The sequence below is a fragment of the Bombus terrestris genome, chromosome 13 (genome assembly GCF_910591885.1).
Source record: "Bombus terrestris chromosome 13, iyBomTerr1.2, whole genome shotgun sequence".
NCBI lineage: Eukaryota > Metazoa > Arthropoda > Insecta > Hymenoptera > Apidae > Bombus > Bombus terrestris.
Window position 1 is genome coordinate 6,317,209 of NC_063281.1, and position 26,813 is coordinate 6,344,021.

Sequence of the window (26,813 nt, forward strand, 5' to 3'; positions counted from 1 at the left end):
TTCAATCAGTTTACAAAACATAATAAAACGTGAATAATTTGTTACTTCAATTTGTTTAACTGTCCATAAGTGTATCTTTTATATATGATATATCAAATGTTTTTGCAAAAATGAACGAAGATTGATGATTAACAGGTACTATCAAGTGATACTTGAGGTAATTTAAAATGAGTGCATGACACTTCCATAATTGAAAAATTCATTGAAAAACCAATACTTTAAATTTTAATTTGCTTCCAACGGAAATATTATGCGATATAACTGATAAACGATCGCACATGCTTTTTTACGTCATAATTCTCATATATTTGAAATACATCGTCGTAAAAGAGTTGAAATTATCGATGTGTGTATATGTGTCTGTGTCATAGCAACCACTATTGAAATAACCGCGTATCTAGTAACGATTTACATATAGGATGATATAACAACTCGGCGATGTTTCTCGTCATTAAGATGCTTAGAAATGATATAGAATTTTATTTTGTAATTTGAATCATCTTTTACGAAATTACTTGTATTAATTCATCCAACTGAAGGATAAGATGCGAGGAAAGAGTAAAAAGAAAATGGCCAAAAATAATGGCAAGAATGAAAAGAAGGGTAGAAATGGCAAGCACAGCAAGAACAACAATGGTGGTAAAAATAAGGGAACAAAAAGATCAAGAAAGAGCGGAGGAAGAGCAAAATTTACTATGGATATCTTTAATGAAGAGGTCATGGAAAATGCTTATTATACTTGCCATAATATTATGGATGTATTGAAGTGTAGAGGATTCCCTTGGCCTGAAGCACAAAAGAAGAAGAAGAAGAAGAAGGGGAGGAAGTGAATAATAATCATCTAAAATGACCAGATACTTGTATGATAAAGTATCAATAAAAAAATATATATATATATATTTTTTTTTTCATAGAATTCACTCATGGTTCAAATATTCGGAAAAATATACCTATAATACTCTGTGTAACTACATTTTCGACGTAAACATTATAGTATATGTAGTATTTAGACATAACAAAACATTTTAATCGTCAATCGTCATCCGTACATTCTCTTTCTATTGCCCCAACAATGAACTCACAGTACTTTTCAGTATCAAATTCTGTATGATTGATCATGAACGCTCCATTGAACACACAATGGACCATCACTGTCTCTGAATATTGTAAATCCGGTAGTAACTAGATAAAAATAAATTTAATATCATTATTAGATCAATTATTTGTATAATTGTATAGAGAATGATTAATATACACTACCTTTGGTGTGAGTAAAAAATACTGAGAACTATTTGCTCGTCCAGTCATTTTCACAAGCAAATTAAATACTCTTCTTTCATTTACAGCATCCATGCCCTGTGATGAAACAGAAATGTTAGAATAAAACGCTAATTATGTAAAATTCAATAAGAATACCTGATTAATTTCATCAACACAGCGAAATGGTACTCTTGACAATTCCTGAAGTGCAATCATATAAATAGCAGTAGTTACTGCTCTTTCTCCACCACTTTGATGATATCTTGTTAATTCTTGTAATTGGTCGGTATTTCTGAATTTTACCCTAATCTTGAGACCATACTGATCAAATTCCATCTGTAAGCATTGAGATCTTTCTAAGTTCTCAGATAATAAGTATATCATCTATTTTATTTAATGGTAACTTACACGATTCTCTGGTTGTGCCAATACAACCTCACCAGCACAATCCATTGCTGAGAAATACATACTGAAATTAGAATTAATTTTTTCAATGGTTTGTGATAAAGGCGTTAACCATTCTTTTCGTAACAATTCTATATTTTGTGTAGTTTTTTGTAATTCTTGTGTTTTGCTCTGAATCAAATCTTTTAATTGGTTTATATTTTGTTCTACTTGCTCATATTCTTGTAATATCTGAAATTAAAGTGAATAATCAATTCATTTTTTATTTGTCAAACTCATATTTAACTGTAATCTTTTGAAACTCACATTTTCTCCGTCTATATTATTTCCCATACAAAACATTTTTGCTTGCGCGATATTCAATTCATTATTAATTTCCTCTATGGTTGGCGGCAATTTATTGAATATCTTTTTTATGGGTGCAAACGCACTGTCCGAGGCACTGATACCATTGGTAGTTTGCAATGCTTGATTAAATATTCTTTGTACTTCATACTTCAGAGGTTGTAATTCCTGGCCTAATTGCTTCACTTTATCTTCTGCTTCCTTGAGTCGCTCTCTTAAATCTTGAGAATTGTTTATTTTCACTCTCAAAGATCGATTACGCAATGTTAATACATAGTCGGTTGTCTCACTGTCCATAATGCATTCAACAGACTCTACTAATTCAGTATTGTATGCCTTATATATTTTTATTTGCTTCTCCATAATTTTCTGTGGAATTTATAAATACATACATATATATATTGTTTTTTTAATAATACAAAAAATTAATTAAATTTAATTAATAATACAAAAATTTAATCTTTAATAGAACCTTTATTTCTTTAGTAGAAGATTTTTTTATTTCTTCAACAGTGGTTCGCCCATTTTGTAAATCTACAACTTTTTTCTCCACTATATATATTTTAGATTTCAGAGTTTGTATTTGTTGAAGATCTTGCTGATATTTGTTTCTGGTAGCTTTTATTTTGTCTAACTCTTTATTTTGTTCATGCACTTGTTCATCAAGCTGTTTAAGTTTATTACTTTCCTTGTTTTTCTTCTCTCGTAATATTTTCAATCTGGAAGAATATTTCAATTATGACTTATTCAAAATATTATAACATTATCAAATAAAAATATCAACAAACTTTTCTTCAATGTTTAACATTCTTGATCTATCTAACACAATAGATAACATTCCTGTACCCGATACTGGTTGCATTCCGATGGACTTTTCTCCAGTGTACTTAGATCTATTTACCATATATACATTATTTTCTAAGAAATAAAATTAAGAAATAATGATCTCAATCCTATTCATTGCAATATACTAACGTATATCAATTTACTTACGACTAAAGTAACAACGTATATTGTTAGGTATACGATCGATGTTATCATCAACTTGATTGTTTCCAATGGGTATATTGTTTAAATTATACATAGACACCAAATATTTCATAATGGTGCTCGGAGCTTCAATCAGCGATACTAAGTAATGAGTAAAGCCAAATTGTTTAATGTGTTGCAATGGAACAATTGGATTCATAGAAACATCTTTCGCAGGATCGGAATGTACAACGTTTACTTGTAAATTCTGCTCGTCTCTTAAGTAATGCAACAACATGTTCATATCTTGTTTATCTTCACAAACAAATGCTATCATGTCCCGAAATGGAATGATATTTTCCAAATACTTCGCGTAGGAAGCTTCCTTCACGTTTATATTAAGTAATATAGGTTCATGTATCATATTTGAAAATTTGTTACGATTTTCCCTTAGCCACTGCACTGCTTTATATGTATCAACACTTCTCTCCCTTAACAATTGTAATCGTTTTGCTCCGATATTAAGAGCTTGTAGTTCTGCTTCTTGAGCTGAAAATTGTATTTTATTATATTTAAAAGCAACAAAAGTAATTTTAATAAAATAAAATAATTTGAATAAAATTTACATGCAATTTCAAGGTTTAGCTGGTCTTCTTTTTGTTTTGATTCTGAAGCTTGGCTTATTAACATATTAATGATATTCCTTTTCTTTTCTATGTCGGATATTATTTCTTGACGCTGTTTCACTAAAATTTCTTCTGTAAAATATAACATATTCTGAAAATTTTATATTGTCTTAAAATATATTATCCCAAAATATATCATAAATAGAATAGAACAAACCAGATCCAATATCTTTCAACATTAGTAATAAATCGTTATCAAGTTTTTTTTTTTGTTTCTGTGCAATATCAATGTCGTGATCTCGGGCCTCTTCTATTTGAATTCTTTGCTTGCATGAATTTTCGCAATCTTTAACATCATTTTCGTAGTCTACAATATTGTCCATCATTTTCTTCAGTTTCATATCTTTGATCTTGACTTTATTTTTCTAAAATTATAAAAAAAACATAGAATATATTTATATTTTATATTTATATTTTTGTTATTCTAACTATGCGATCTTACATGGTCTGAAAGACAAGTTTGAAGCGATTGAATTTCTGACTTCATCTCTGTTATTGCGTCATTAACAGGCTTTATTTCCGCTTCTAAATGTGCCACTTTAGCTTGTGCAGCATTCTTCATGTCTTTTAACTGCAAATATTAGCAATTATAAACTAATTACATATATGAAGTAATGATTGAGTCATAAAAATATGGAACCAAATAATGATGTAATGATCATATAACCATTACTTTTATAATTTTGTATTCCTACCTTAACTAGTTCTTTACGTTTTTGTTCATATAGTATCCATGCTTTCTTCTGTTTCAAATGTAAAATTTTCTCCTTTATTAATTTCTTTTCTTTTATACTACTGACACTTTCTTTTAAACTATCATAAATCTGAGTTTTCGATTCTAGCGACTTTTTTTTACTTTCAATTTGTTTCTCTAAATCCTTATGGTCTATCCTATATTGTATCAAGTTTTTGTGACGTTCGACTATAATGGGACTACAAACAGACCTTTCTGTATTTTCTAACAATTCTTGTGCATTCATCTTTGAAAAATCTTGTACTTTATCTTGTGGGAGAAATTGGCAAAGATTATCTACCTGAAAATTAAAAAGAAGTGAAAGTAATTTTTATTCAAATGAATATTTTTTTATATACACATACCTGTATGTTAAGACTTGCTGTTAGTTCCTGTATTTCTTTAATACCTGTTTGTCTATTATCAAGGAACCAGAAAGATTTCCCGCATTTGTTAAATATTCTTCGAATAACAATATCGTTGCTTTTTCCATTTTTAAGATGAATTTCAATCTTTGCTTCTTCACATCCTCTTTTTATATAATCTGCGACATGAGTGGCTCGACCAATGGTGGTAGGTTTACCTCCCAATCCAAGCACAATCGCACAAACAATTGTCGATTTACCAGTGCCATTAGGGCCAATAATAACATTTAAGTTTCTACCAGGTTTTACACAAACTTTATCATAAGTCCTGTAATAAAAGAAAATTTTATACATATTTAAGCTATTATTTCTTTATAAAAATTAAAGAAGAATGTTTAATTAGTACTCACACGAAATTTTCTAAATAAATATAAGTAATTATTCCTTTATCAATATCGTTATTATTCATGATGTTTCTTTGTACAAACCTTTAAATAAGTTACATGAATTCATTATTGAGAAATTACTATTCAAGCAATTATTATATGATGTTTCTTATGTTCTTATCAGAACATAAGAAATAGCAATTACTATATCTCATTAAAATTAATTCATAGAATTCTACTAATTATTTACTTATACTTCAAGTTGCACGAGAGGTTTCAGTGGCAAGTAAACATAACCTATTTAAGACAAATGCATTTGGCTCCAAAAAATGTAACTATTCAAAGGTGTAACTTGTAGTTGTTTATGTTTGAACCAGTTTAAACATGTAGTAGACAATTATCATAAACATTATGCGAATTACATAAATATATGTAAATTATGCAAACATATTTATTTAAAATAATAATATAAAGCATAATAATATAATTTCCTTTTAAAATTATATACGAATAATACATATTTGTATGATTAGTACTTACAGTTCCCTATACAATATTATTAATATTGTACAATTTGTTAAGAAATTACAGACTTATTTATTAAAATTTGCGAAGTTCCTTTACTATTAATTTATGTTGATTATATATTCATAACAAAATAATTAAATTATGTGTAATTGTGATAGAATGGTTATAGCGTATATATAAGCGATAAAAAATGACAAACTTATTTAAACGTGTCTGAACTCGTCTTTCTTCCAACTCTAAACTGTATGTTCTTTACAGCAATAGAAAATGATTTTTTTATCAAACTATAATGCAAATAGCAGACCACTATATTTAGTCATAATATTAACTACAGGAAACTGACACATAAACTACGCACAAAGTAATGACGTCAAAAGATATAATTTGAATTGATAAACTTATTCTAGTGAGTAACTTTAACGCGAATGTTTCCACTATCATAGTACTTTTCATAAACGAAACATACATACATATGTTATTATGACTCAACTTATCGTTAATACTAATTCTAGGTTTGTAACGAATATAAATCAGATAATAACCAGAATAACGATTCTAAATATTCTAATAAAGTCCCTCATTGAAGATATTGAAATCTTCTAAAATATTTTCAATAAAAAACATTTCGCAGCTGATAAAAATACGAAGTAAGAAATAAAATTGATAAATAGTGCATCATGAATTACTTTCATTTCGCTTCATCGATCAATTTTAATCACGATAATGCTATTACTACCATATTTCCTGCGAGCTTTTTATATTACGAAACACCATCCGTTAGTGGGTTGTATTATTCTTTTGCTTCAGATGATTGAATTAGATTCGAGTAAAATTGATTAAATTTCATTATAATTCAACAAACGATAACATTTACACTTCTTACAGAAAGAGATATTTGTCCTTTAGGATAGTATAAAACACGTCTTCAAAGGCGAACGTAACTTTCGTATAAAAAATACAGTTTCGCTTGCATCGTGAAGAATTGAAGAAATATCTACATAAAAAATTACTGAAAACCACATTGTTTTAGTTCAAGTTCTTAAAATGTATAATCGATCAACGAAATTCGAGAGAAGATCAGTTAAAAAGCGTAAATCATGGTCATCGTACTTCGGTAGTTACATATCGTTAATAAGCCCGACTGCTTCCATCAATCGTTTTTTGGGATTTTTACCATACAAACTCGAATCATCGAAACTCGTATACTCGAAATCATACTCCATTTTCTCTACAATCTCCATCATTATTTATTTGACCTGCGCATCTTTCGGCCTGTACGAAGTAAACGTTGTTTTAGAGAATTTGTTGACAGTGACAACTAAATTGCATATAAATTTTATATTATGCTGTGGTCTCATGATTTTCATTACGAATTATATTAAAAGTAGGTCAATGATCCCAGTGATGAATCACGTCTCGAACGTTTCTCGTATACTGTCTTCAGAAATTTTTTGTGGAGTGGCTACAAGAATTCTGATAAAAGATACTCTGTTCCTGATGCCACTAGTGAGCCACATCCCACAAGTCATCTACACAAATTATATTTATAGTTACATCTGTTGGTATACTTCTTTCGGTGTTGTCATACTGACTAACTTGTACACGAACAACGTGTATGTGCTAAATGCCTGTTTTAAACATATAAATGATTCTTTAATGAAAATGAAGGTAATTCTAGTCAATGATGAACCTCATCTACTCAGAAGAGTCTATCACATGCAGAAGAATCCTATATTGTTGACGAAACTGAGGGCTCTTAAAAAGCAACATCTAGAGACGAGCGAAGTCGTTCAGCTACTGAATAACACGTGTAGCATGCAGATCGAAGCCATGGTCACACTAATGTTCATCGATATTACATTCAATATGTACAAATATTTAATCTTGTTCAACGAAATAGGCAAGATGAGATCGTTCTCTTTTGCTCTTATGTTCACAATTCTTTACATCGTACACATAATTATAACAGTTTCGATAGTTGAAACTACCAGAAGCCAAATGGCAAAAATTGGCTCCAGCCTTCATCGAATTCTTGTACATACTTTCGACGAGCAAGTGACGACGGAGGTAAGATGAGACGATTACTTTACTATCGATGATTTATGTTGGAAATATAGAAGAAATATATTGAAATTATAATCAATGTACGTGATTCTAGTTGGAGTTGTTTTCGTTGCAAGTGCTACAAAAGGGTAACGCGTTCGTGATGAAGGGGCTCGTAATAGATGCAACCCTTTTGGCAAAGGTAATAGGAAATTGGATCAAAAGAGATGAAATGTTTTTATCAACATTTTTTACAGATGGCGTGCGGCATTACCACTTTTTTGTTAATATTAATACAATTCTTATTCGTCGAATCTTGTTGAAGAAAAACTTCTGGGTTAATGGATGAAATATATTTAAAAAATAATTTGCTTAAAAAAATTAATAAAATTAATTCATAACAAATTTATTTTCCTCGCAATAAAGTGGCATGTTTAATCACGTTAAAAGGATCTTCATAGCACGACGCTTCATAGTTACTTAGCTTTCCAATTATTTATTTACACGTACGTTTCATTATCGAACTGCATGTCTTCACGCCTTGATAAATGAGTTTCATTATACATAGTGTTTTCGGCTTAAAAACGATAGTCTGTTTTGTGGATTATAGTAGTCTACCTACATTTATGACTAAGTTTCTTCAGTAACATTGAATTTTTTCGAGACTTCTTAACATCTAATGACTAACATCTAATGATGTTAACGGCAAAAGTCAAGGAATGTGGAAAAGTGAAGACACGTAAGACATGGGAGTTATTTAGGGCAACAGACTTCGAATCGTTGATGTACCCTTGCGTTTGCACCTGCTGGCTACTCGGATATTTTCCTTACAAGTATCAACCTCCAGTATACTCACTTTCGAAGCAACGTTTTGCCATCTCCACGTCAATAATGTTCATCTTTGTATTCTTGTTGTTTTTCGTAATCTACGAGATCAACATTGGCACGAGAATAAACTACAGCATACCAGAGTTGATTCACGGGAACATGTACGCGTTCTTAGATGGGCTCGTGATCGTGGTGATGTATTTGTTAACTGACGCTCGATTATCAGTGATTCAAAATCTGTCAAGAACCAGCTGCATATTGTCTACAAAGGATTTCAAAGATTTATCTAAATTGATTCACACAAAGGACATTTTAGGTTCTCTATTTCTGGCCATCCATATACCAAACTGTTTTAAGCACAATATTTTCGTGACAGTACGGAATCTTACCAACATATACATAATGATGGCCAACTTTTCCATGGACATATTCTACATAAATTGCGTGTGCATTTTGAAAGATTGCTTCAAGAAAATGGAAGAATCTATACGACAACTGAAGAAGTTCCGAATCAATGATCATATGTCGACGCAGACGTTTATGCATCATGAACAGATAAGTCCATTGGTGGTAATGAAGCTGAAGAATTTAGAGGAAAAACACTTGGAAATCAGCGATGGGGTGGAATTGCTGAACCATACGTTTATGATACGTATTACAATCGCAGCTATTACGACGTTCATCGTGATCACTTTCGATATATATTTCTATATAATTTATTCCTACAGTGAATTTCCTGTAAACAGCAAGTTCTGGTACAAACCGTATGTCATGCCAGCCGCTTTCTATTTTATCAAGTTTTGGATGATGATTTGGGCGTGTGAAACAGCGACGAATCGAGCGAGAGAAATGAAGACGACACTTTGGGATGTTTTCAGTGCTACGAACGATCCATTCGTGAAACGTGAGGTAACAAATTAACTATAGTAATACTATTATTATTAAACTGCGAAAATTCAAACGTACAAAGATGTTCAGAATGCAGATGTGTAATGTACAGAAATATATAAACTTATCAAAATACAATCAATAAAATATGTACATACTATTTCATTAATTGTATTTAAAAAGGTATAAATTTGCAGTCTAACTATTGTAGTAATGGTCCGGATAAAATCGTTACGTGATCTTCGGAAAAAAATACGTATGTATGAATACGAAATACGTTTCAATGTTACATTAATTATGAAATTACAGGTGGAGATTTTTTCTCTGCAAATAATGCACACGACAAACATATTCACGGCAAAGACATTCGATATGAATTCATCATTTTTGGCAAAGGTAATACGAACACTATTCATGAAGTTTCTACAATCGGTTGACTTATTAACTCTTTCGCGTACGGTGCTCCGGTTACTTTAACCATTATCCATTAAAACGACATTTGCTTTGGTTGAAGCTGCTTCTGATCTTATTACACTTTCTCTTTTTTATAAAACCATCAGAAAATATGTATTACTACTATTTCTAGAAATTTCTATCAGTAATAACAGCTAATGAAAAATAATTAGGTACAAGATAATTGGTGGTAGAAGAAAATTTTTTTGCGGATGCCCAAAGAAATTCTTGGGCGTGTCAACTCGTTCTCGAAAGAGTTAATTTCATATTGTTAGGATTTTAATTCTCTAACAATAATGTGTATTTTTGTAGATCGTCGGAGGTATCATAATGTACATCTTGATCCTGATTCAATTTTTACTAAACTACGTTGTGTGCACTCTTCATATGTAATGAAAGCGAGATCTTTGAAGTGACGTGATTCTGTAGGCGTTCTTTATTAATTCTTTGGCAGCTTTTTGATCGGCAAACTATAATGGAGGGAAAACAAGCGAAAGAATATTAAATACTGGAAGTTGATAACATAATCGCCGCATAGAGCAGTGACGTCAATAGATACGTTCTAAGTAGAAAAATTAACGATAATGTGTAACATCAACGCGCTCCTTTCGACTACCTTCGTATTTTTGATAAACGATACATACATATATTATTACGACTCACTTTCTCGTCGATATTAATTATGTACCGTCATTTAAGTTGTACAACCAATATAAGAATCAGATACTTACGAAAATAACAGTTTTAAATATTCTGATAAAACTTCTGTTTCAAAATATTGTTATTTTAAATAATGTATTTGTTATAATGGTTCACAGCTGAGAAATTCACGAAGTAAGCACTAAGATAGATAGTGCATCATGAATTATTGTAGATTCACCTGGTTTCATCGATCAATTTCAATCAAGATAATGCTGTTACTTCTATATTCCCTGTAAGTCTTTAATATTACGAAACTCCTTTCGTTAATGAATTGCACTATTTTCTTGCTTTAGATGCTCGAATTAGATCCGAGTAAAAATGATTAAATTTCATCATTATTCGACAAACAATACTTAGACCTTTTACAGTGAGAGATGTGTTTCTTCGTGTGACAGTACAAAGCACAGTCTCAAAGGTGAACTTAGCCTTCGTACGAAAAATAAAGTTTCATTCATTTCGTGAGGACTAAATCGTACGTAAAAATTACTAAAAATTATATTGTTTTAATTCAAATCTTTAAAATGTTTAGTCAACCGCGGAAACTTGAACCAAGGACAAATAAAAAACTTAAATCATCGTCGTTATACTTCAGGAGTTACACGTCTTTAATAAGTCCCGGTGCTTCTATCAATCGTTTAATGGGATTTTTACCATACAAACTCGAATCATCGAAACTTGTGTATTCGAAATCATACTTTGTTTTCTCTACAATTTCTATGATTATTTATTCGATCTGCGTAATTCTTTCTCTGTTCCAAGTCAACTTTTCTTCTGTGCAGCTTCCAACACTTGCAAATAAGTTACATATTACTCTCGTATTTCTTTGTGGGCCTGTGATTTTCATCTCGGCTTATGCCAAAAATCAGTCAATGATCCGAGTGATCGATGGTATCTCGAATGTTTCTCGTGTACTGTCATCAGAAACTTGGCATAAAGTGGCTACAAGAATTGTTATAAAAGATATCTTAATCCTGACACCATATATGTGCTACGTTCCAGTTACCATCTTCTACGTAAATTTTATTTTTGGTTATATCTGCTGGTATACTTTTCTCGGTGTCAACGCACTTATTAGTTTGTACACGAATAACGTATACGTGCTAAATGCCTGTTTTAAGCACATAAACGATTCTTTAGTGCAAGTGAAGGAAATTCTAGTTAATGATGAGCCTCATCTACTCAGGAGAGTCTATCATATGCAGAAGAATCCTATATTGTTGACGAAGTTGAGGGCTCTTAAAAAGCAACATCTAGAGATGAGCGAAATCGTTCAGCTACTGAATAATACGTGTAGCATGCAGATCGAGGCCATGTTAACAATAATGTTCATCGACATTACGTTCAATATGTACAATTATTTATCCATGCGCAAAGAAATGGGCGAAGTGAAATCGCTGACTCTTACTCTTGGCTTCGCGATTTATTACATCGTACATGTAATTATCACAGTTGCGGTCGTTGAAATTACCAGGGATCAAATGCAGAAAACTGGCTGCGACGTTCATCGAATTCTTGTACATACTTTCGACGAGCAGGTGACGACGGAGGTAAGATGAAACGATTACTTTACTATCGATGATTTATGTTGAAAGCATAAACATGACATAGTATGGAAGAAATATATTGAAATTGTACTCAATGTACGTGATTCTAGTTGGAGTTGTTTTCGTTGCAAGTGCTACAAAAGGGTAACGCGTTCGTGATGAAGGGGCTCGTAATAGATGCAACCCTTTTGGCAAAGGTAATAGGAAATTGGATCAAAAGAGATGAAATGTTTTTATCAACACTTTTTACAGATGGCGTGCGGTATTACCACTTTTTTGTTAATATTAATACAATCCTTATTCGTCGAATCTTGTTGATGAGAAGTTTCAATTAGTGAAACTTCTTTTTTAATGGATGAAATATATTTAAGAAATAATTTGCTTAGAAAAATTAGGAAAATTAGTTTATAATGGATCAATTTTTTTTCGTAATAAATTGGCAGTTTAATAGCTATGAAGCTCCGTATTATTTATTTACATGTTTCATTATCGAATTGCAGTTTTTTGTGTTGTGATGAATGATTTACATTATCCAAAATCTCTCTGGCTTAAAAATAATAGTTGTTTACGAAGGACAATAGTCTATCTACATTCATTCCTAAGTTCTTCACTGACATCGAATTTCTTCGAGACTACCATTTAATAATGTCAGAAAATACGGCAGAAGTTAAGGAACTGAAGAAACATAGAATATGAACGTTATTGAGAGCAACAGGCTTTGAATTATTGATGTACCCTTGCTTTTGCATTTACTGATTCCTCGGATATTTTTCTTACATGTTCGAAACCTTCAGGATACTCGCTTTCGAAGGGCTGTTCCGCTTTTTCTACGTTTATGATATTCATTTTCGTATTCTCGTTATTGTTCACAATCTATAAAATAAACATTGGTACGAGAATAAACTATAGCGTACTAGAGTCAATTCGCGGGAACATATACACCTTCTTAGATGGGGTCGTGATCTTGATAATGTATCTGTTAATTGGCGCTCGAATATCGTTGATCGAAAATCGGTCGAAGACCAGCTTGATATTTTCTACAAAGGATTTCAGATATTCATCTAAAGCGATTCAGACTTAGGACATCTTATGTTTCTTATTTTTCGCCATCCATATACCAAACTGTATTAAACACAGCATGTACATAATGATGGCCAACCTTTCAATGGACATGCTCTACATAAATTGCACATGCATTTTGAAAGATTGTTTTAAGAAAATGGATGAATCTATACGACAGCTGAAGAAGCTTCCAATGAATAATAATATATGGATGCAGACGTTTGTGCATCATAGACAGCTAAGTCCATTGTTGGTGATGAAATTGAAGAATTTGGAGAAGAAGCACTTGGAAATCAGCGATGGATTGGAATTGCTGAACAATATGTTTATGATACGTGTTATAATCGCAGCTATTACATTCAGCGTGGTCACTTTCGATATATATTTCTATATAATCTCTTTACACAGTAAATTTTCTGCTAGCAGCAAGTTCTGGTACAAACCGTATGTTACGCCAGCTGCTTTCTATTTTATCAAATTTGGGATGATGATTTGGACGTGTGAAGCAGCGACGAATTGAGCGAGAAAAATGAAGACGACACTTTGGGATGTTTTCAGTGTTACAAACGATCCATTCGTGAAACGCGAGGTAACTATTTATCTATAGTAATACTATTATTATTAAACTGCGAAAATTCAAAGGTGCAAAGATGTTCAAAATGCAGATGTGTAATATATATACTATATATAGAAATATATAAACTTATCAAAATATAATTAATATAATTAGTTGTATTTTTAAAGGTATGAATTTATAATCTAATTATTGCAGTCATTAGAATCCATTGCAATTGAATCGTTAAAGAATCACTACAAGTTATTAAAAGAAAAATACGTGTTAAATATTTTCTTACATTAATTATGAAATTGCTGGTGATGCTTTTTTCTCTGCAATTCGTGCACAGAACAATCATATTTTCAGCGCAAACATTCAACGCGAATTCATCATTTTTGACAAAAATAAGATGGAAATCTTTTCATGAAATTTCTATAATCGGTTAATTTATTAAGTTTTTCGCGTTCGATACTGCGTTTACTTTAAGCATTACCTATGAAAACAGCAATTGCTTTGTGTAAACTGGTTCTGATTTTAGTACATTTTGTCTTTTTTATAAAACCATCAGAAAATAAGTATTTCTATTAGTAATAACTGAGAAAAAAGAATTTTTTTCCCTATTCCCAAGAAAATTCAATCCGGAAAGAGTTAACTTGTCCCTGAAAGTGTTGATTTAGCACTATTGTGACTCTAATGTGTATTTTTATAAGTCATCGAATGTATCACAATATTTATATTGACTCTGTTTCAATTTTTATTATACTACGTTGTATGCATTTTTCATTCTCACTGAGTGCGAAATCCTTTAAGTGACGTGATTCTGTGGGACATATGTGTTCTTTATTGATTCTTTATTAGCATTCTGAAAGGTAAACTATGATAGAGATAATAGAGCACTATATCTAGGAGCAACACTGAATACAGGAAACTGATAAAATAATCGACGCATACGGCAATGACGTCAAGCAATACGTTGCATGAAGAGAGAAACATATTGTAGTGTATAATTCTGACGCGAATGTTCCCACTTTCGTCGTATGTTTTGAAAATGATACATATATTATTGTGACTAATTATCACCATCTAAGTTATGCAACAACTATAGAAATCAGACAATGATCAAAATAATTTATTTGCCACTAAATATTCTAATAAAGTTTCTATTTGAAGATATTGTTAATTTCGGTCAAGTATTTTCAATAAAACAGGAAGTAAGAGGTAAAATCAATAAATAGTACATGATGAACTAATATCACCTGGTCGTATCTATCAATTTCAATTAAGATAATGCTGTTACTTCTATATTCCCTCTAAGTCTTTAATATTATGAGACTCTTTTCGTTAATGAATTGTACTATTCTTTTGCTTTAGATGCTCGAATTAGATTCGCATAGAAATGATTAAATTTCATTACTGTTCGAGAAACCATAACATATAGACTTCTTATAGTGAGAGATGTGCTTCTTCGTGTGACAGTACAAAGCACAGTCTCAAAGGTGAACTAAGCCTTCGTACGAAAAATAAAGTTTCATTCATTTCATGTGGACTAAATCGTACGTAAAAATTACTAAAAATTATATTGTTTTAATTCAGATTTTTAAAATGTTTAGTCGACCGCGGAAACTTGAACCAAGGAAAAATCAAAAACATAAATCATCGTCGTCATATTTCGGGAGTTACACATCTTTAATGAGTCCCAGTGCCTCCTTCAATCGTTTAATGGGATTTTTACCATACAAACTCGAATCGTCGAAATTTGTATATTCGAAATCATACTTTGTTTTCTCTACAATTTCCATCATTATTTACTTGATCTGCGTAATTCTTTCTCTGTACCAAATCAACTTTTCTCATATGAGATTTAGAGAACTTGTATATCAATTGCAATTTGCTCTGATATTTCTTTGTGGGTCTGTGATTTTCATCTCGGCTTATGCCAAAAATCAATCAATGATCCGAGCGATCGATGGTATCTCGAACGTTTCACGTATACTATCATCAGAAACTTGTCGTAAAGTGGTTAAAAAGATTCTTATGAAAGACATCTCAATCCTGTTACCACTAATATTTTGCATTCCATACAACTTGTTCTACGTACCTTATATTTTTTGTTATACTTATTGGTATACTTTCATCGGTGCTATGGTATTAACTAGCTTGTACACGAACAACGTATACGTGCTAAATGCCTGCTTTAAATACATAAACGATTCTTTAGTGCAAGTGAAGGAAATTCTAGTTAATGATGAGCCTCATCTACTCAGAAGAGTCTATCATATGCAGAAGAATCCTATATTGTTAACGAAGCTGCGGACTCTTAAAAAGCAACATCTAGAGATGAGCGAAGTCGTTCAGCTACTGAATAATACGTGTAGCATGCAAATTGAAGGCATATTAACAATAATGTCCATCTTCATTATATTCACTGTGTACAATTATTTATCCACGCACAAAGAAGTGGGTGAGGTGAAATCGCTGACTCTTATTCTTGGCTACGCGATTTATTACATCGTACATGTAATTATCACAGTTGCGATCGTTGAAATTACCAGGGATCAAATGCAGAAAACTGGCTGCGACGTTCATCGAATTCTTGTACATACTTTCGACGAGCAGGTGACGACGGAGGTAAGATGAAACGATTACTTTACTATCGATGATTTGTGTTGGAAATATAGAAGAAATATATTGAAATTATAATCAATGTACGTGATTCTAGTTGGAGTTGTTTTCGTTGCAAGTGCTACAAAAGGGTAACGCGTTCGTGATGAATGGACTCGTAATAGACGCAACCCTTTTGACAAAGGTAGTAGGAAATTGGATCAAAAGAGATGAACTGTTTTTATCAACACTTTTTACAGATGGCGTGCGGCATTACCACTTTTTTATTAATATTAGTGCAGTTCCTACTCGTCGAGTCTTGTTGATGAGAAGCTTCAATTAGTAAAATTTTGTCTTACTTCTTTCGCAATAAAGTCAGATATTTAATCAAGTTAAAAGCATTTTCATTGCACGATGAAATAGCAATCCACATTATTTATTTACACATACATTTCATTATCGAACTGCATTTTTTTATCCTTTGATGAATCAGATTCATTAGCCAAAGTGTCTCTGTCTTAAAAACGATAGTCGTTTGTGAGAAATTGTACTACACGTACATTAATGACCAAGTTCTTTTATTAATTTCGAATTTGTCCACCATTTAATGATGTTAAAAAATACGGGAAAAATCGAGGAATTAAAGAAACGTACAGCGTGGAAGTTATTGAGTGCAACAGATTTCGAATCGTTGATGTATCCTTGCTTTTTCATCTGCTGGCTACTCGGATATTTTCCTTATAAGTACGAACATCAAGTATACTCACTTTCGAAGGGCCGTTTCGCTTTTTCTACGTCTATGATGTTCATTTTCGTGTGTTCGTTAATGATCGCAATCTACGAAACAAATATTGGTATGAAAATAAACGACAGCATACCAAAGACGATTCACGAGAACATGTACGCGTTCTTAGATGGGCTCGTGATCGTGGTGATGTATTTTTTAACTGACGCCCGATTATCAGTGATTCAAAATCTGTCAAGAACCAGCTGCATATTGTCTACAAAGGATTTCAAAGATTTATCTAAAATGATTCACACGAAAGACATTTTAGGTTCTTTATTTCTGGCCATCCACATACCAAACTGTTTTAAGCACAACATTTTCGTGACAGTATGGAATCTTACGTACATATACATAATGATGGCCAACTTTTCCATGGACATATTCTACATAAATTGCGTGTGCATTTTGAAAGATTGCTTCAAGAAAATGGAAGAATCTATACGACAACTGAAGAAGTTCCGAATCAATGATAATATGTCGACGCAGACGTTTATGCATCATGAACAGATAAGTTCATTGGTGGTGATGAAGCTGAAGAATTTAGAGGAAAAACACTTGGAAATCAGCGATGGTTTGGAATTGCTGAACCATACGTTTATGATACGTGTTATAATCGCAGCTATTACGACTTTCAGCGTGGTCACCTTTGATATATATTTCTATATAATTTCTGTACACAGTAAATTTCCTGCAAACATTAAGTACTGGTACAAACCGTATATCACGCCAGCCGCTTTCTATTTTATCAAATTTGGTATGATGATTTGGGCGTGTGAGGCAGCGACGAATCGAGCGAGAAAAATGAAGACGACACTTTGGGATGTTTTCAGTGCTACGAACGATCCACTCGTGAAACGCGAGGTAACAATTTAACTATAGTAATACTATTATTATTAAACTGCGAAAACTCAAACGTACAAAGATGTTCAGAATGCGGATGTGTAATGTACAGAAATATATAAACTTATCAAAATATAATCAATAGAATATGTACATCCTATTTCATTAATTGTATTTAAAAAGGTATAAATTTACAGTCTAACTATTGTAGTAATGGTCCGGATAAAATCGTTACGTGATCTTCGGAAAAAAATACGTATGTATGAATACGAAATACGTTTCAATGTTACATTAATTATGAAATTGCAGGTGGAGATTTTTTCTCTGCAAATAATGCACACGACAAACATATTCACGACAAAGACATTCGATATGAATTCATCATTTTTGACAAAGGTAATACGAAAACAATTCATGAAGTTTCTATAGTCGGTTGACTTATTAACTCTTTCGCGTACGGTGCTCCGGTTACTTTAACCATTATCCATTAAAACGACATTTGCTTTGGTTGAAGCTGCTTCTGATCTTATTACATTTTCTCTTTTTTATAAAACCATCAGAAAATATGTATTACTATTATTACTAGAAATTTCTATCAATAATAACGAGCGATAAAAAATAATTAGATACAAGATAATTGGTGGTAGAAGAAAATTTTTTTGCGGATGCCCAAAGAAATTCTTGGGCGTGTCAACTCGTTCTCGAAAGAGTTAATTTCATATTGTTAGGATTTTAATTCTCTAACAATAATGTGTATTTTTGTAGATCGTCGGAGGTATCATAATGTACATCTTGATCCTGATTCAGTTTTTACTAAACTACGTTGAGTGCACTCCTCATATGTAATGAAAGCGAGATCTTTGAAGTGACGTGATTCTGTAGGCGATCTTTATTAAATCTTTGGCAGCTTTTTGATCGGAAAACTATAATGGAGGGAAAACAAGCGAAAGAATATTAAATACTGGAAGTTGATAACATAATCGCCGCATAGAGCAGTGACGTCAATAGATACGTTCTAAGTAGAAAAATTAACGATAATGTGTAACATCAACGCGCTCTTTTCGATTACCTTCGTATTTTTGATAAACGATACATACATATATTATTACGACTCACTTTCTCGCCGATACTAATTATGTACCGTCGTTTAAGTTGTATAACCAATATAAAAATTAGATACTTACCAAAATAACAGTTCTAAATATTCTGATGAAGCTTCTGTTTCAAAATATTATTATTTTAAATAATGTATTTGCTATAATGGTTCACAGCTGAGAAATTCACGAAGTAAGCACTAAGATAGATAGTGCATCATGAATTATTGTAGATTCACCTAGTTTCATCGATCAATTTCAATCAAGATAATGCTGTTACTTCTATATTCCCTGTAAGTCTTTAATATTACGAAACTCCTTTCGTTAATGAATTGCACTATTTTCTTGCTTTAGATGCTCGAATTAGATCCGAGTAAAAATGATTAAATTTCATCATTGTTCGACAAACAATACATAGACCTTTTACAGTGAGAGATGTGTTTCTTCGTGTGACAGTACAAAGCACAGTCTCAAAGGTGAACTTAGCCTTCGTACGAAAAATAAAGTTTCATTCATTTCGTGAGGACTAAATCGTACGTAAAAATTACTAAAAATTACATTGTTTTAATTCAGATCTTTAAAATGTTTAGTCGATCGCGGAAACATGAACCAAGGACAAATAAAAAACTTAAATCATCGTCGTTATACTTCGGGAGTTACACGTCTTTAATAAGTCCCGGTGCTTCTATCAATCGTTTAATGGGATTTTTGCCATACAAACTCGAATCATCGAAACTTGTGTATTCGAAATCATACTTTGTTTTCTCTACAATTTCTATGATTATTTATTCGATCTGCGTAATTCTTTCTCTGTTCCAAGTCAACTTTTCTTCTGTGCAGCTTCCAACACTTGCAAATAAGTTACATATTACTCTCCTAATTCTTTGCGGGCCTGTGATTTTCATCTCGGCTTATGCCAATAATCATTCAATGGTCCGAGTGATCGATGGTATCTCGAACGTTTCTCGTATGCTATCATCAGAAACTTGGCATAAAGTGGCTACAAGAATTGTTATAAAAGATATTTTAATCCTGATACTACCAATGTGCTATATTCCAGTTACCATCTACACAAATTTAATTTTTGCTTATATCTGTTGGTATACTTTTCTCGGTGTCACCGCACTTATTAGTTTGTACACGAATAACGTATACGTGCTAAATGTCTGTTTTAAACACATAAACGATTCTTTAGTGCAAGTGAAGGAAATTCTAGTTAATGATGAGCCTCATCTACTCAGAAGAGTCTATCACATGCAGAAGAATCCTATATTGTTGACGAAGCTGAGGGCTCTTAAAAAGCAACATCTAGAGATGAGCGAAATTGTTCAGCTACTGAATAACACGTGTAGCATGCAGATCGAGGCCATGTTAACAATACTGTTCATCGACATTACGTTCAATATGTACAATTATTTATCCGCGGACAAAAAAGTGGGTGAGGCGAAATCGCTGACTCTTATTCTTGGCCTCGCGATTTATTACGCCGTGCATATAATTATCACAGTTTCGATCGTTGAAATTACCAGGGATCAAATGCAGAAAACTGGCCGCGACGTTCATCGAATTCTTGTACATACTTTCGACGAGCAGGTGACGACGGAGGTAAGATGATACGATTACTTTACTATCGATGATTTATGTTGGAAATATAGAAGAAATATATTGAAATTATAATCAATGTACGTGATTCTAGTTGGAGTTGTTTTCGTTGCAAGTGCTACAAAAGGGTAAAGCGTTCGTGATGAATGGACTCGTAATAGACGCAACCCTTTTGACAAAGGTAATAGGAGATTGGATCAGAAGGAATGAAGTATTTTTGTCAACACTTTTTACAGATGGCGTGCGGGATTACCACTTTTTTGTTAATATTAGTGCAGTTCCTACTCGTCGAGTCTTGTTGATGAGAAGCTTCAATTAGTAAAACTTGGTCTTACTTCTTTCGCAATAAAGTCAGATATTTAATCAAGTTAAAAGCATTTTCATTGCACGATGAAATAGCAATCCACATTATTTATTTACACACACATTTCATTATCGAACTGCATTTTTTCGTGCTTTGATGAATGAGTTTCATTAGCGAAAGTGTCTCCGTCTTAAAAACGATAGTCGTTTGTGAGAAATTGTACTCCACGTACATTCATGACCAAGTTCTTTTATTAATTTCGAATTTATCCACCATTTAATGATTTTAAAAAGTACGGGAATAACCGAGGAATTAAAGAAACGTAGAACATGGAAGTTATTGAGTGCAACAGGTTTCGAATCGTTGATGTATCCTTGCTTTTTCATCTGCTGGCTACTCGGATATTTTCCTTATAAGTACGAACATCAAGTATACTCACTTTCGAAGGGCCGTTTCGCTTTTTCTACGTCTATGATGTTCATTTTCGTGTGTTCGTTAATGATCACAATCTACGAAACAAATATTGGTATGAAAATAAACGACAGCATACCAAAGATGATTCACGAGAACATGTACGCGTTCTTAGATGGGCTCGTGATCGTTGTGATGTATTTGTTAACTGACGCTCGATTATCAGTGATTCAAAATCTGTCAAAAACCAGCTGCATATTGTCTACAAAGGATTTCAAAGATTTATCGAAAATGATTCACACGAAGGATATTTTAGGTTCTTTATTTCTGGCCATCCATATACCAAACTGTTTTAAGCACAACATTTTCGTGACAGTATGGAATCTTACCAACATATACATAATGATGGCCAACTTTTCCATGGACATATTCTACATAAATTGCGTGTGCATTTTGAAAGATTGCTTCAAGAAAATGGAAGAATCTATACGACAACTGAAGAAGTTCCGAATCAATGATAATATGTCGACGCAGACGTTTATGCATCATGAACAGATAAGTCCATTGGTGGTGATGAAACTGAAGAGTTTAGAGGAAAAACACTTGGAAATCAGCGATGGGGTGGAATTGCTGAACCATACGTTTATGATACGTGTTATAGTCGCAGCTATTACGACTTTCAGCGTGGTTACTTTCGATATATATTTCTATATAATTTCTATACACAGTAAATTTCCTGCAAACATTAAGTACTGGTACAAACCGTATGTCGTGCCAGCCGCTTTCTATTTTATCAAGTTTTGGATGATGATTTGGGCGTGTGAAACAGCGACGAATCGAGCGAAAGAAATGAAGACGACACTTTGGGATGTTTTCAGTGCTACGAACGATCCATTCGTAAAACGCGAGGTAACAATTTAATTATAGTAATACTATTATTATTAAACTGCGAAAATTCAATCGTACAAGGATGTTCAGATTGCGGATGTGTAATGTATAGAAATATATAAACTTATCAAAATACAATCAATAAAATATGTACATACTATTTCATTAATTGTATTTAAGAATGTATAAATTTATAGTCTCACTATTGTAGTAATGGTCCGGATAAAATCGTTACGTGATTTTCGGAAAAAAATACGTATGTATGAATACGAAATACGTTTCAATGTTACATTAATTATGAAATTGCAGGTGGAGCTTTTTTCTCTGCAAATAATGCACACGACAAACATATTCACGGTAAAGACATTCGATATGAATTCATCATTTTTGGCAAAGGTAATACGAACACTATTCATGATGTTTCTACAGTCGCTTGATTTATTAACTCTTTCGTGTTCGGTGCTGCGTTTACTTTAACCATTATCCATTAAAACGACATTTGCTTTGCGTGAAGCTGCTTCTGATCTTAGTACATTTTGTCCTTTTTATAAAACCATCAGAAAATATGTATTACTATTATTACTAGAAATTTCTGTCAATAATAACGAGCGATAAAAAATAATTAGATACAAGATAATTGGTGGTAGACGAAAATTTTTTTGCGGATGCTGAAAGAAATTCTTGGCCGTGTCAACTCGTTCTCGAAAGAGTTAATTTCATATTGTTAAGGTTTTAATTCTCTAACCATAATGTGTATTTTTGTAGATCGTCGGAGGTATCATAATGTACATCTTGATCCTGTTTCAATTTTTACTAAACTACGTTGTGTGCACTCTTCATATGTAATGAAAGCGAGATCTTTGAAGTGACGTGATTCTGTAGGCGCATGTGTTCTTTATTGATTCTTTGGCCGTATTCTGTGAGACCATACGCTGTTTCCATGCGCGGACACCTGTAATGATTCTGCATTCGCTTGCTTATTTATAAATGGTAAAGCGTGTGTATAAGTGTGATCACTAAATGACAGTATTTAAGCGAGCTCAGTAATTACAATATCGCGAGATAATCTTGAAACGCTTTCTTTTAATTTATGATTATAGGATATTCTACTCTTAATACTGAATAGTACCGTCATATGGTAACATTGAAATTTCAATGTTTAGAGATTTGATTAAAATTTTTATAAAAGTGATTCGATAGCTTAATATTTTAGATACTTTTCATATTCGTCTGTTACCACAGTTAACATTTAACAAATTTTGAAAATATATTTCCTCTGGTTTAGTGTAACACAATTATATAATATAGTTACATATCTAAATTTAGGTGAAAGGAATTATAATTTAGTTGCAATAACTATCATATAAGTACAAATATGTTTTTAAGATACTATTGTAGTATCGTGGATAAGTGGCCTAAGAAATATCGGGTGAACCATAAAAAATATTACGAGAAAACCTAAGTGCGGTTAGGCCAAAAGAGTCTGGAAACTTCAATGGGTCGAGCGACCCATTATTGTGCTGTCGATCCTTCAGTCAAATAGTTACCCGGCTTATCGTTACCGGGGGGTCGTTCCCTAAAGAGTTGAGTTGTGAGGAGACAAGTTGTGAGTTGAGGGTCAAGTTGTGAGCAGTCGAGAGTTGAGTTGCCGAGTTACTATAAGTTGTTAACTACTAGTTGTGAGTTGTGAATTAACTATTTAGTTGTTTAGTTATAGCACATTACTGTATTTAGTTCACGTTAAATAACCATCGTTTCCTGCTTAATCCATCGTAAATAGATCTATCGATTGATAAACTTATCATATAGGATAGAAATCATTGGAAATCCTAATTTCTAATATTTTTAAGCAAATAAAAAATCCTATACTATTTTCTTTTAATCCTTTACGTGATCGGATGTCTCATTCAGTAACACTTAATTTAAAAAATAAGAAATTTCGTTTTACACGTTCTTCAGGTTCTTCCTTTATGTATTCTAAAACGATATAATTTCAATTTTAAAATGGATATATGATAGATAGATAATCCTATCGTGATAGAGGTGTCGTTATTTATTTCCAAACTCGATCTCAATGAGTCTGAAGAATGGAAATGCGGTGCGTAATCACCGTGCAGACGATAAAAACGTTCTAGGCATATGTATTAAAACACCAACGATACCACCAGCTTAAGGGATAAATATCGCACTCAATTTAAATGTTTCTGGATTTATCTTCGTCGACGCGCTGTTGACAATGAACTGTTTAACGGCGATGATTGATATTGTTCTATAGATAAACAGGATCGCGAATACAAACCTTGTTGGTCTTTCGTTACGACGTAATTTATCGACTTTAAACTCGTTTATTATCGCAGCAATAGAATTAACAACAGTAAGGAGTTTACGATAAACGATCATATAGCTTTCTTTTATCTTCCATAGCTTGTCATGGAAATAAATTACATATAAGTTACGTATATGTTTAGTTGTTTTTTACTTTGCATATATGGTGAAATATCTTGTTTACGTGGCTGAGGTTCGTGGTAATGAACCAACAATTTTGATCATTAGAAAAGCAAGGCACGAGTGTCAGGCGTGAACACTCGAAGTAGAAGTGTCAGTTTCATTGGATACATTATGGGGTAGAGTCAAGTCAATCTATTCTTTTCAAGGTTAATGTTGCGACAAGAGATAATACGCGGAGGTAGTAAGAGATACTTTCAACTAAATACTATCACGTATGATATTCATATCGTGAAATGTTCGAACGATGACAATTTCATTGACATTGTTATTCCACGAGAGGAGTTTGAATATTTAGTTATATGAATTCACGCGTCTATTTCGTCATTCGATACGTAAAATAATATTAAATCTACCAACGATGGATATTTGTACTACTTCTTATCGTAAGATTAGAGATTTTTCTTTTATAATATGCACACCACGATATATGGTCTCGTCACACTTCAAATATCTAAAAGTCTTCTTTGCTTTTAACGATGTAGCAAATATTTGATACATAGTAATGGAAGCTTGCAACTATGGAATTACGGTATAGTCGTACGCTTTTTTATACTGAAGGTTATTTTAATGTAATTTTAGCGCTCACTACGAGATGCAATAACAAAAGACACATGCTTTCGTACTAAAACATATTAATCATATTGAAAAATTCAAATTTAATGGTCTTAACAGAAAATTGTTCATAAACAACTTAGTTTAATAATCGTAATAAGTCGTTGATCCTTATTTTTTTAAGATCGATATCTTAAATATTTGTTGTATTACGAGAAGCACAGGATTTCTAGCAAAGAGATAAATTATGGAACTGTACAAGAAGATTTAATACGATATTATATTTTCCAACAAATTATTAAATACTTACTCGTATTAGATACTTTTTTATCTCTTTAATGGTGAAACAGATACTTATCGTAAAAACGAAGAATTAATTTCTCATATATTTTCAATCGGAGCAACGCTGTCTCTATACTTTCACTCAGACCGAACAACAAAAGCTGCGTCAACAATCTGCGACGACTTTCAAATGTACCATTCCATTTCATACGTTGCAAAGGAAAAGTGCAAAAAAAGAACTTTCTCGTCATTTATCATTCACTTTCTTTGATCAGAACGAGAAATATTGTATGAGGCAAAGTGAATATTTTTACCCATTGATAACTGTTCGATGCTCCTTGCCAATTGCTTCCTAGTAAGATGATAATTTAATTTTTCTGATGTATTAGATTGTATATGAAATGTCGTTTCATTAAATAAAAATATAGCCGAAAATAGTTTCCTCAAAACGTCATATTGTATATGCAATCAAAGTAATTTCCATATGATTCAACAACGGACTTTCCCAACGAGTTTCATTATTCTGCATTTATAAGAATTACCGTTTCTAGAATTTAAATACAGTTCTTTTTTAAAACAGTTGATTTAAGTTTAGCGTTAAAACATTTCCTAAGTGGAATAACGCCAAATACTAAATTTAGATTCTCATTAAATTCATGGCAGATTTTCTAAATTTAAGCTCATGCAAAGAACGATACGAATATTCTGATTATCGATTGTTATCGATAATCGGCTGTCGCCAATAACGAGCTTTCGATATATTCGTTATAGATCTGTTTAATACTCGGTACATATACGCGATTCAAAACCAAATGTCTTCTTCTTTTAATATAGTCAATCATTAAGAAGAAAACAAGGCCAAATCAATGGTATCGATTGAAATATAAATTTCAGAGAAATTACAGTTCGTATAAAACTCAATACCATTGTTAACAATATTTTTGAAAGTCACGTGTCACCATCGTGCTTCCTCGGGAATAAAGTTGACGAGAATGAGAAGATATCGGGCAAGGGCGGCGCGTCTCCGCGGAGTTGAACCCCTGTTAAGCCAATCAAACTTTTAATCGGTGCAGCTACTTTGTTTTGTCCAATTCTGGCGGTAAACAGGCGGCCGATTTGTCGTATAGACGATCACGCGACTGCGCGAGGAATCGCGCGCTCCCAGACGCCGTAGCGTTGTTAGTTATTACT

The 26,813-nt window shown here is 32.4% G+C and overlaps 8 protein-coding genes across 9 annotated transcripts; 7 read left to right on the top strand and 1 right to left on the bottom strand.

Annotated features, from left to right (window-relative positions):
• Positions 1 to 916: 916 nt before the first annotated feature.
• LOC100649044 (structural maintenance of chromosomes protein 5) lies at positions 917 to 5,708 on the bottom strand. 2 transcript variants are annotated; one of them, XM_048411362.1, is made up of 15 exons: positions 5,690 to 5,708; positions 5,174 to 5,251; positions 4,764 to 5,091; positions 4,361 to 4,699; positions 4,108 to 4,236; positions 3,823 to 4,030; positions 3,606 to 3,737; positions 3,004 to 3,528; positions 2,799 to 2,928; positions 2,483 to 2,729; positions 1,972 to 2,379; positions 1,669 to 1,896; positions 1,417 to 1,596; positions 1,261 to 1,356; positions 917 to 1,182 (listed from the first exon to the last, which is right to left on the bottom strand). In XM_048411362.1, the coding sequence occupies exons 2-15, from the start codon at positions 5,230 to 5,232 to the stop codon at positions 1,033 to 1,035; spliced, it is 3,159 nt and encodes a 1,052-aa protein (XP_048267319.1). In that variant the 5' UTR covers positions 5,233 to 5,251; positions 5,690 to 5,708; the 3' UTR covers positions 917 to 1,032. The 2 variants fall into 2 exon arrangements, with proteins under 2 accessions (XP_048267319.1, XP_048267318.1); XM_048411361.1 differs by lacking the exon at positions 5,690 to 5,708 and adding an exon at positions 5,400 to 5,550.
• Positions 5,709 to 6,650: 942 nt separating this feature from the next.
• LOC100650299 lies at positions 6,651 to 8,057 on the top strand. The gene is made up of 3 exons (XM_012315401.2): positions 6,651 to 7,744; positions 7,836 to 7,922; positions 7,978 to 8,057. The coding sequence occupies exons 1-3, from the start codon at positions 6,722 to 6,724 to the stop codon at positions 8,041 to 8,043; spliced, it is 1,176 nt and encodes a 391-aa protein (XP_012170791.2). The 5' UTR covers positions 6,651 to 6,721; the 3' UTR covers positions 8,044 to 8,057.
• Positions 8,058 to 8,140: 83 nt separating this feature from the next.
• Positions 8,141 to 11,547, top strand: LOC125386199. Its single transcript, XM_048411370.1, has 3 exons — positions 8,141 to 9,457; positions 9,746 to 9,832; positions 10,202 to 11,547. The coding sequence occupies exons 1-3, from the start codon at positions 8,414 to 8,416 to the stop codon at positions 10,280 to 10,282; spliced, it is 1,212 nt and encodes a 403-aa protein (XP_048267327.1). The 5' UTR covers positions 8,141 to 8,413; the 3' UTR covers positions 10,283 to 11,547.
• LOC105667021 lies at positions 11,113 to 12,344 on the top strand. Its single transcript, XM_048411375.1, has one exon. It carries the CDS (start codon positions 11,113 to 11,115, stop codon positions 12,145 to 12,147), a length of 1,035 nt encoding a protein of 344 aa, XP_048267332.1. The 3' UTR covers positions 12,148 to 12,344.
• Positions 12,345 to 13,354: 1,010 nt separating this feature from the next.
• On the top strand, positions 13,355 to 16,697 carry LOC100650053. Its single transcript, XM_048411523.1, has 3 exons — positions 13,355 to 13,641; positions 15,364 to 16,381; positions 16,473 to 16,697. Exons 1-3 carry the CDS (start codon positions 13,355 to 13,357, stop codon positions 16,695 to 16,697), a joined length of 1,530 nt encoding a protein of 509 aa, XP_048267480.1.
• A 555-nt stretch (positions 16,698 to 17,252) lies between these two features.
• On the top strand, positions 17,253 to 18,546 carry LOC110119824. Its single transcript, XM_020866293.2, has 2 exons — positions 17,253 to 18,002; positions 18,291 to 18,546. The coding sequence occupies exons 1-2, from the start codon at positions 17,253 to 17,255 to the stop codon at positions 18,408 to 18,410; spliced, it is 870 nt and encodes a 289-aa protein (XP_020721952.2). The 3' UTR covers positions 18,411 to 18,546.
• Positions 18,547 to 20,005: 1,459 nt separating this feature from the next.
• Positions 20,006 to 20,979, top strand: LOC110119823. Its single transcript, XM_048411524.1, has 3 exons — positions 20,006 to 20,680; positions 20,772 to 20,858; positions 20,914 to 20,979. The coding sequence occupies exons 1-3, from the start codon at positions 20,006 to 20,008 to the stop codon at positions 20,977 to 20,979; spliced, it is 828 nt and encodes a 275-aa protein (XP_048267481.1).
• A 557-nt stretch (positions 20,980 to 21,536) lies between these two features.
• Positions 21,537 to 22,313, top strand: LOC125386215. Its single transcript, XM_048411525.1, has one exon. The coding sequence runs from the start codon at positions 21,537 to 21,539 to the stop codon at positions 22,311 to 22,313; it is 777 nt and encodes a 258-aa protein (XP_048267482.1).
• Positions 22,314 to 26,813: the final 4,500 nt, after the last annotated feature.